The sequence below is a fragment of the Phoca vitulina genome, unplaced genomic scaffold (genome assembly GCF_004348235.1).
Source record: "Phoca vitulina isolate PV1807 unplaced genomic scaffold, GSC_HSeal_1.0 scaffold8, whole genome shotgun sequence".
NCBI lineage: Eukaryota > Metazoa > Chordata > Mammalia > Carnivora > Phocidae > Phoca > Phoca vitulina.
In genome coordinates, this window is record NW_022589711.1 from 58,877,254 (window position 1) to 58,886,439 (window position 9,186).

At 58.3% G+C, this 9,186-nt stretch overlaps 1 protein-coding gene across 5 annotated transcripts; it reads right to left on the reverse strand.

The window, feature by feature from the left end:
* Nucleotides 1-82: 82 nt before the first annotated feature.
* Nucleotides 83-8,738, reverse strand: FAM131A (family with sequence similarity 131 member A). 5 transcript variants are annotated; one of them, XM_032407020.1, is made up of 7 exons: nucleotides 8,545-8,738; nucleotides 7,296-7,356; nucleotides 6,149-6,291; nucleotides 3,849-3,942; nucleotides 3,426-3,608; nucleotides 3,142-3,258; nucleotides 83-1,835 (listed from the first exon to the last, which is right to left on the reverse strand). In XM_032407020.1, the coding sequence occupies exons 4-7, from the start codon at nucleotides 3,916-3,918 to the stop codon at nucleotides 1,366-1,368; spliced, it is 840 nt and encodes a 279-aa protein (XP_032262911.1). In that variant the 5' UTR covers nucleotides 3,919-3,942; nucleotides 6,149-6,291; nucleotides 7,296-7,356; nucleotides 8,545-8,738; the 3' UTR covers nucleotides 83-1,365. The 5 variants fall into 5 exon arrangements, with proteins under 5 accessions (XP_032262911.1, XP_032262910.1, XP_032262909.1 ...); XM_032407019.1 differs by lacking the exon at nucleotides 7,296-7,356; XM_032407018.1 differs by lacking the exons at nucleotides 7,296-7,356; nucleotides 8,545-8,738 and adding an exon at nucleotides 6,951-7,217.
* Between the last annotated feature and the right edge of the window lie 448 nt (nucleotides 8,739-9,186).

Here is a 9,186-nt window from a genome sequence, read left to right on the forward strand (position 1 = left end):
GCTCCCCCTCTGAGGGGAAAAGGGGTAGAACTAAGATGGGTTTATACTGGAACCTCCTCCAATGACCAGATGTATATAGAGATTTACAAAGATTTTTATATTAATTTAATAAAACAAATTCTTAAATAGAACAAAATAAACACCTAATGAGCCACTTATATATAGAATGCCTGTGCCCATCAGCTCTTGTTCTTACCTTGGGCCCTCTTACCTGCCAAAGCCTACAAGGCTCCGAACTCTGCAGCCACCCACACCCCCCGCAGCCATCAAACCCAGAGCTCACTGTCTGTGGAATACAGGATCTACAGAGGCCTCCACTGCTTAGTTATCAAAATCCTAGCTAGGGCACAGGCCCTCAGTACTGTAGCTTTGGCCTTTTGTTCAGCCAAGAAAGGCACTACTCTCTTCCCTCCCCAAGGAGAGACACTCCCACAGGACCGACCGTCGCTCGTTGGCACCATTTCTGCCGGGCTCAGGCATCAGCAGACAACTGCCCAGCCACCCATGTGGCCCCCTTGCGACCCTCTCCGGAAGAACAGCGAAGTCACAGCTCCGAAGCTACCAGAGCCACCCACCCCTTCTCCCAGCTCGGCTCTAAGGAGAACTTGGTGAATGGGGGCAGCCAGGCAGGCTGGGAGCCGCTGGGACCCTGCCCACACATCCTACAAGGGGCCAGGAAAAGGGTGGAGGGTACATGCTTTCATCAATCCAATGCCTCCCAGAGAACATCCGACTGAAAGAACAGACCAAAACCCCTCTTTCTTTAGGAAAAAGAAGAAGATTTAGAGGTGATGGAGAGGCGAAGCACAGCACGAGCCCAGGTGGGCAAGGGGCCCTTGGGGGATGGCTCAATCCTAGGCTCCAGGAGGGTAAGAGCCAGCCTGCCCTGGGGTAGGGGTGATTCTATCGAGCACTGCACATGGACTCAGAGGTGGAGAGAAGCAGAGAAGAGAGAGGCATGGGGAAGGGGGGGGGGGGGGGGCGGGCTCCCTCCCGTTCCACCCCACACGGCCCAGTCACAACCACCCCCTTAGGGGTTCACATCATCCAAGGAGGAAATGTGTATGTGGCGTTTTTGATTTAAGAACATGAACATCACTGTCTGCCACAGCTGTAGCCATGCCCCAGGGGCCCCGGGCAACCCCCGGCAAACCCCAGGAGTGGGGGCAGGACATGCGCCCCCAGCCTGGCCCCTGCCTCCTCTCCAAACACTTTCATGCAAAACACACAACGGAGGAGTGAGTGCTCCCAGGAGCCCTCTAGGCTTTGGAGCTCTGCCGGAAGCCTCTCGCCCGCACTTGGGCACAGAGGCTCTGCCCCCAGCAGCAGCCGGGAGACACATGCCACCACCAGGCATGATTTGGGTCACTGTTCCTCCGGCTCTGCCTCGTCCTCGTCTAAGGACACCACCCCCGAAGAAGCCACATCAGAGGCTTGCCGCTGCCGTTCCCAGCTACCCGGCGGGCAGAGAGGCTGGCAGTCCTTGCAGGCGGCTGGCTCCTCCTCGGCGGGGGAAAGGCAGGACTCCATGAGGGGCGAGCTGTAGAGCGAGTCCTGGGCCTCCAATGGGCCCAGGCTACGGAAGGCACTTTCCCGGCTGGGGGGCAGTGTGGCGAGGAGCAGCTGGTCGCCCAGCAGCTGGGAGGCCAGGCGGGCTGGGGAGCCCAGCAACCCGTCCTCCAGGCTGCAGAGGCTGGAGCACAGGGTCTCTGGGGACACGGTCTGCGAGCAGTCGCTCTCAGGCTCCACAGAGCCCTGGCGCACAGGCCTGGAGAACCGGGGGCCGGTGAAGAGGTCCTGGAGGTGGGGCCCCAGGGGCAGCTGCCCGGCCATCTCTGCAGGGGGAGAGAAAAAGAAGATAGCCCTACCCGCCATTTCAACTGGCCTACCTGGAGGGAGCCATGTTCTCCCCACTCCACCCTCGGCGCCACTAGCTCTGGGGGGAGAGGGTAGGAGCTCGCTAACTTCACCTCTCAGCGCCTCTGTTTCCTTAGTGGCAAATTGGGGAATCTGATAGACCTACTTATGGGGTTGTTGAGCAAACAAAAGAATGCAGCATACAGTAAGAGAGCAATAAATGCACAGATACCACACACGGTCATGCCGCTGGTTCCCTGCACGAGGGGAGCCTGTCCAAGGCAGTGAGTGTGGACTGGAGTTCAGCCCACACTTGCTCACCAAGCAGCGAGGCCTAGCATCAGGCTGAGCCCACCAGAGAAAAAGGTGCTTTTTTCTAATTTGCACAAAGGTTCTACGTGGGATAGTAGTGGCCTTGGATAAATGTTAGTTATTATCGTTATACCAGGGGTCAAAGCAGGCCTGGAACTCGATCAGACAAGAACGTTTGTGGTTCAGGGCTCCCATCTTGGCCTCAGACATCCAAATCAGTCAACTCTGGACCACAGCAGAGGTCTAACATATTGCCAGTCTACTCTACTGTATTGCCCTTGGAGAATCTGTTAATTAGCTGGGCGGGTGGGGGCTGGTGGAGGTAATCTTCAAAGGCAAAGAAGAATGGGGCGGTGGGGTGTTGTGAGGCATGAGCCCAGAAGCTACAGAGAAAGTCAGCCATGTGGTCCAGGAAGAATCGGAAGATGAAAGGAGGGCCGTGCACAGCTGCACAGCCCCGCAGGGTCCCCTCTGCAAGCGCTGGCCCAGAGAGAGGCCCAGAGGCAGGTCTCAGATGGAATTCACGGAGGCTGAGCCTGAGCCAGCATGGCCCTGCGGGCAGTCCAGGCCCAGCACGCCTTCCTGTTTGCCTGGGGCCCCGGCCCTGGGAGGTGCTACGCTGCCGGCTCGTCTGTGCTGCCACAGCTGGCCAGAAGGCTGCCCCGAAACGGGAAGGCAAGGCACAGCGGACCCCCCCAGAGATGCAGCTGCCCAGGTGTCGGTGAGGTCTCTGGACCACAAGATCCAACGGCACAGATGGGCAGAAAAGGCTCAGCACGTGCACGAAAGGAAGCACTCCATTTGTAGCTGCTGACTGCCCACCCACGAGCGAGAACAGCCCCCTTGACCCTGGAAGGTCAAGGCACAGCCGGGACAGGGTCTGCCCCCAGCGCCCCCTTCCGAAGGCTGAGCTCGGAATCACAAGGCCTCCCGGGCAGGCCCGCCCCAGTACTGGCACTGCCTACCCCTCACCTGAGTCAGCTCCTCCAGCAAAGTCCTCATCGTAGGATTCATCGGTGGAGTCCTCGCCATCCACTGAAGACCAGGCCCGGAGCTTGGCTTCTGCAATGGCAAACTGCTCGGCCACTCCTGTCAGGGAGGCCAAAGAATTTATTAGCAGAGAACGTTCCTTAGCAGGATTCATTAGCTGAAGGACTAAGACCAGGGCTCAGGCTGGAGACAGGAGAGAGAAGAGATGGGGGTGTGGGAAGAGCATCCCAATGACAAACGTGTGGCTGACCCCTTCCTGTCCCCACCTGCCGCAAAGCGAGCCTCTTGTTCACCCTCGCTGAGGTCCGAATAGGAAGAAAAGGCTGATTCCAGGGCAGCAGGCGAGTCGCTTGGCTTGCTCCAGCCCTTCCACTCAATGAGGTGAGCCACTCGGCCCTGCGCCATGGCGGTGGGCTTGGTCACGTGGTCCTTCACCACCTGAGAAATACCTGCAGGTGGGGCAGAAGGAGGAAGGCTGGTGAGGGCACAGGCCAGGGAGGGAAGTGGAAGGGTGGTGGTAGTTCGGGTCCACATGTGCCTTTGGATGGGAGGAGGGAGCTGAGATTCATCTGAGAAGGGGAGGAAGGGGGAGATCCCAGCAAGAGCTCACAGGATACAGCCCCCAAGGGTAAGTGCAAAAGGAAGAAGGAAGGACAAAGTGGCCAGAGGTATGGGAGAGGGGTGCGTACCATGCAGGGAGGATCTGGCCAGCGCAGCAATCTCCTGGATAGTTAGGGCTCTCCGGGACTTGGGCAGCATCGCGACTGTGTCTCCAACATTCACCTTGGGTGACAGCATCAGAGGGTCAGTGCTCCTCTAACAGCAGCATCCCCCTCTGTGCCCACAGCCCACCCAAGGTGCCAAGGGGGTACGGGAGCTGGGAAGAGATGCCAGGGCAGCACGTATGTGCCCGTGGCTGCTGGGGTATGTAAGACGGAGAGTAAGAAGGCAGGGCCAGCAAGCCGTGTCCTCTCAAGGAGCAACAGAGATTCAGGCTGACTCGAAAGAGCAGAACTGCAGCTACCACCCCCCACCTCCATCTTCCCAGCTCCCAGAGGGGAAGGAGGCGGGCTGGGAAGTCAAGAACCATGGAGTGGGGCCTTTGAGAAGAAAAAAGAGGAAGGGAGAAAGCTACGGCATCAAGGACTTCCTCCAGGTTCTCTCCTCTTTGCCCCTCTCCTCCTCTCAGTCTTCGGACATCTCAGTCTTCTAGCTGTTTCTACAGCCTACCAGGGTCACAAACTCAGCATGACCAAAACCAAACCCAGCACCTTTTCCCACATCTGGCCCTGCTTCCTGACTTCCTTACGCAGCATCAGCCAACCATTTGCCCATTCAGCATGGCTCCAAACCTCAGCATTACCATCAACTCTCCCCTAAGCTTTGCTCATCCTTTCTACTCCCACTGCCACTGCCCTCCCTTCCTCAAGCCCTCAATACCCCATGTTCAGATTAGCACAGTTGTGGTCCCCCAAGCTCCTTCAATTCATGGAATTTTCTCAGCCTAGAATGTTGTGTAAGTGTTCCTCTCCCTCCTCCCCAGGGCTGGCTGGCTCTTTCTCATCTTTTGGGTCTTGGCTGAAACATCATTCCCTCAGAAGGCTCTTCCTGGCTACCCTACCAGTTGTCCATCCTCCTTCTGTAACAAGTCACCATCCTCTATGAATGTACCCTGTGTGTGTAATCATGGTCTACTTCATGTGTTTCCTTACTGGTCATTGGTCCCCTTCACTGGTCTTTAGCTCTTGGAGGAATTTGGTCTCTTTTGGTCACTGCTGCACCCCAGTGTTTAGCACAGTACCTGGTACAGAGTAACCTTTCTAAATACATAGGCTGAATGAATGAGGCAAAGTATAAATGTAAACAAATAATTTTCCCCGGAGTGTAACTGGTCACATGTCACATGTCCCTATTTAAAATCTTTTCTGGGCTCCTCCACTGCCCAGTGAAGTGCTAGCTTCACAGCCAGGCACTGAGGGGGCCCACTCTGTGAGCCCCCTGCCCCCTTCCAGGCCTTGGAATCTACCACCTAGACCCTCTGCCCAGGAAAACCCCACTTCCACCTTCCCTGTCGGCAAACCGCCCTCTTGCCTCCAGGCAAAGGAACCCAGCTCTCCCCTGGGCTAAGAACGCCATCCTTGCCTGACAAAATGCTCCCTACCATCTGAGGCCTGACTCAAGTGTCACCTCCTATTACGTTTTCAGTCCAGTTTTCTCTCTTCTTCAATACCCCCACCCCCACGCCAGCATTGCCCTTGCATCTCTCCTGAGGGATCTCGGGATGGCAGGGCCTGACTCTGATTCACCTGGGTTCCTACCTCCACCCTGCACCTGGTTCAGTGTTCCTTGGCAAGCCTGGAAAATGTTTCCCTCAATGAATGAATGAAGTCAGAGGCACATGCCCCCTCCCCGGAATTGCCTAGCTCTCCTGATCAGGTTCCCACCCCTCACAAGAGGAGCTCCAACTGCTCCCTTGACCTCAGGCCCACCCTCTGCTCCCCCCCCCCCCCCCCCCCACCCCCACCCCAGTACCTGGCTTACAGGGGCCCCAGGGTGGCGCCGTTAGCTTCCGGCCAGGCCTGGGGGGAGGAGCACCTGCTGGGTGTTTCCTGGCTCGCTCTCCCTCCCTCCCCTCACTGCCCCCAGCCACTGCCATCCGTGCCGGCGCTCCGCGCAGCTGCGGCCCAAGCCCAGAGAAAAGGTGTGTGTCTCCCTGGCAACCCATCACCATGCAACAGGGTCTCCCGGGATACGGCCTGGGATGCGCTGACGTCAGCGCCCAAGGCGGGAGCAAAGCCCGCCCGCTGGCACGACGCCGAGCAGAGCAGACCGGCGCGGGGGCGGCCTTGGGGCCCCGCCGGCCGGATAGCGCCTCCGCTCGCAGGAAAAGGGAGCCAGAAGCAGGCTGGCGAGGCGGGGGTGGGGGATACAGATCCCCTTCATGTGAATGCGGCCCCCCTTCCCCCTACCAATACCAGGGGCCCAGCACCTCTGGCAAGTCCTGGCTGTCCACGGAGGAAGGGCGGGAGGACCGGCTCCAGCCTCGGAGGGTCCGAGCAGATCCCAAGGAAGATAGAGAGAGGCCCCGAGGAAGTTCGATCCACTCCACAGCCCAAGCGGGGTCCGAGGCCACTGAGGGGTGGGGGAAAGGCTGTTCACCTGGGCTCCCACTTCTGCCAATATCCCCATTTTCATCCGGTGCTGCCATATCATTTCTCCTCACCCCTCCCCCACCTCCCAGAACAGCAACCACCTGGTGCTCTCCACAATTCTGAAAACCCCTATTCCACATTCCTGACCTTCAGGCCCCTGGGGCCACTCTGTGGCAGCCCACAGGCCCCCTTCCTCCTCTGGATGTATTTTTGCCATCAGAACCCTAGGGATGAAACCTAAACTTTCATAAATTCTCGATCTTGGGTTTCTCGGCCTACCCATTCCTCTTGGAAAGCACACTGCGTTCTTGCACCACCATCGCCATCCTCCTCCCCACCACCACCTTGGACCCTTTACAGGCTTGGTGCCTTCCTTCTCTTGGTTCTTTCCTCTCGCCAGCATGAGCTGGTACGCAGCTCTGTACTCTTCTCTTCTGACAAACCCACGATTTTTTCTTACTTTCACCCCAGCCCCCTAAAGCTTTTTTCCTGATGCCCTGTCTGGCCCCGGCCTGGTGGTTCCTGTTTCATCCTGGTTCCCAATATCTAAGCCAGAGTAATTTTCCTTTTGCCACCTGAGCACCCTACTCCTCAGCTTCCCCTCACCTCCCAGATCACAGCTACAGTCCCTGGTCTCACCTCTGCGACTTGTCTGACAAGTCCATCGTCCTCCAGGCCCTTCACGCTGCCACAGAAACATTTTGCCCAGCACAGAAATCATAGGCATGCTGGCTGTGTTGATGCAGAGAACCAAAAGCCCAGAACCGCTCCAGGCTCAGCTCCCAGTTCTATTCTTATTTTGGCTCCGGATGCTGAGCCAGTCCCCTCCCCACTTGGAACCTGTGCCTAGTCACATAAGGAGAACACTCCTTCCTCTTGGCTTTGAGGTGGGAGTACAAGGGGCCCAGCAGAGCTCTCTGGAGCTCAGGAAGCTGAGGCCCATCCCCTAGACAGTGCCAACAGGCAATGTACATCCCAACTGACCTTTAGCTGGAGCAGCCGTCTCTGTCCCTGAGCCTCAGCCAGCTGGTGGTCCCCAGAAATGCTACCAACCAGAAGGAAGACACAAGGTTACAGGCCATCCCTGGCCCCCAGCTGGTACCTAATCAGGGCTCTCAAAGCCAGTCCTGAGGTCAGCCAAACTCTCCCCTGACTACAGGAGGGAATGACTTCCTGAACTCCAAGCCTTAGCAGGGCCAGAAGGACCAGAGCAGCCTGCTGCTTCTCAGCTTCAAAAGTCAGGAGGTTAATTTAGGACTACAAATCCCATAATTCCTCATGGGAACCCAAGGAGAGTACAAATCTCAGCCAGAGTCTTAGCTCCAAAGAATCTCAAGTACCAACCACACTAAGGCCTGTATGACTGACTACCTGCCCTGGAAGCCCAGGACCCATTCCAAACCCAGCCCTCAACCTGACAAATCCCTGCCTGGCCTTAGGCTTGGAGAAATCCATGACACTTAAGAAAAGTAGGCTGGCGGACCTCAGATGCATAGGACTGAAGCCAGGCCCCAGCGTGCACCACCATCCGTGGGAACCAAGACCCAAGCAGCAGGCATCAGCAGTTTTAAGAAGCCCTAATGGCCTCTCTCTGTACTCCTCTTTCCCCCCACAAGGTACGATGATTTGTTTTTGTTGGGAGTGGGGGAAGGAACTAAAACAGTTAAGGTGATCAGGTGCTCACAGGTGCCCCAAATGGGGCCTCAGTCCCCTTCATCAACCATCTGACTCTGAAGGGAGGAGTTAAGTTTTAGCCAAAAACTCCGTAGTGGGGTGCTTGACGGGCTTTGCAGGCTACCTCCTTAAGGGGGTTGGAACACAGCTAGGAGAGGCAGGTTCCCAGCATAGGGCCACTCCCAGGGCAGAGAAGAAGAGAGGTGTGGGCCGTGGGGGCGGCGAGTGTGTGGGCGTGGAAGGCCAGTCGCCATGGACACCTTGCCCCTCCCAAGGCTGTGCGCCTCCTGCCCCCTTCAGCGGTGGGAATCCAGGCGGAAAGACCATGAGTCTACCCTGCAAAGCCCAGAAGCAGGCAGGCCGTGGCAGCGAAGCCGAGTCGATTTGGCCCCCTCCCCGCTCCTGCCCTCTCCTTCCTCTTGCCTGGCCCGCCTCCCCGGTGCAGGCTCCTCCCTCTCCCGACACCGGCCCCCTCCTCAAGGCCCCCACCCACCCGTGGCCCGCGCACCGGGCAGCCGCAGCCCAATTCCCCAACCCGTGCCTGGCCTCCACCTCTTACCCTGACCCGCCGGACTCCGAGAGCCGATACAGCCCATGGCCGGGCACCCAGGCACGCTAGCCCGCGCTCGGGGCCCGGGCCATCGCCTGGCAGAGGGTCGGGCAGCGGCCGCCACCGGGGAGGGGAGAGCCCGTGAGAGGGGAGGGGGTGGGAGCCGCGCGTCCGCCGCCGCTCCCCGGAGAGGGAACCGGGCCGGTGACGTCAGCGCGGGGGCGTGGCCATCCGCGTCACCATCCAGGGCGGGCGGGCAAAATACGTCACAGCCACGCAGGGGCGGCCTGGGGCCGAATCCGGAAACACCTCGTCCTCTCCTCCCAGGCCCGACTGCGGAGCGACCCTTAAGGCGAAGGGTGGGCGGGAACTCACTGGGCCCCCGGATGCCAGGCACGCCGCATGGGAACGGTCAGACTCCTGCATCCAGCCTCCTCTCTTTTACAGATGAGACCTTGAAGCCATAAAGGACTTCTCCGGCTATAAACAGCTTGAAACCCAGGGCCTCCTCCACACATAGGGGTCTGCATCAAATTCTGGAAGTACCCCACAGCTATTTGTCTCTTCTCCCCTAACAACCAACAGGGCACCCCACCATGTCCGTTTCAAAGGTCCAACCCCCCAGGAAAGTGACCCTCCGACCCCACAATC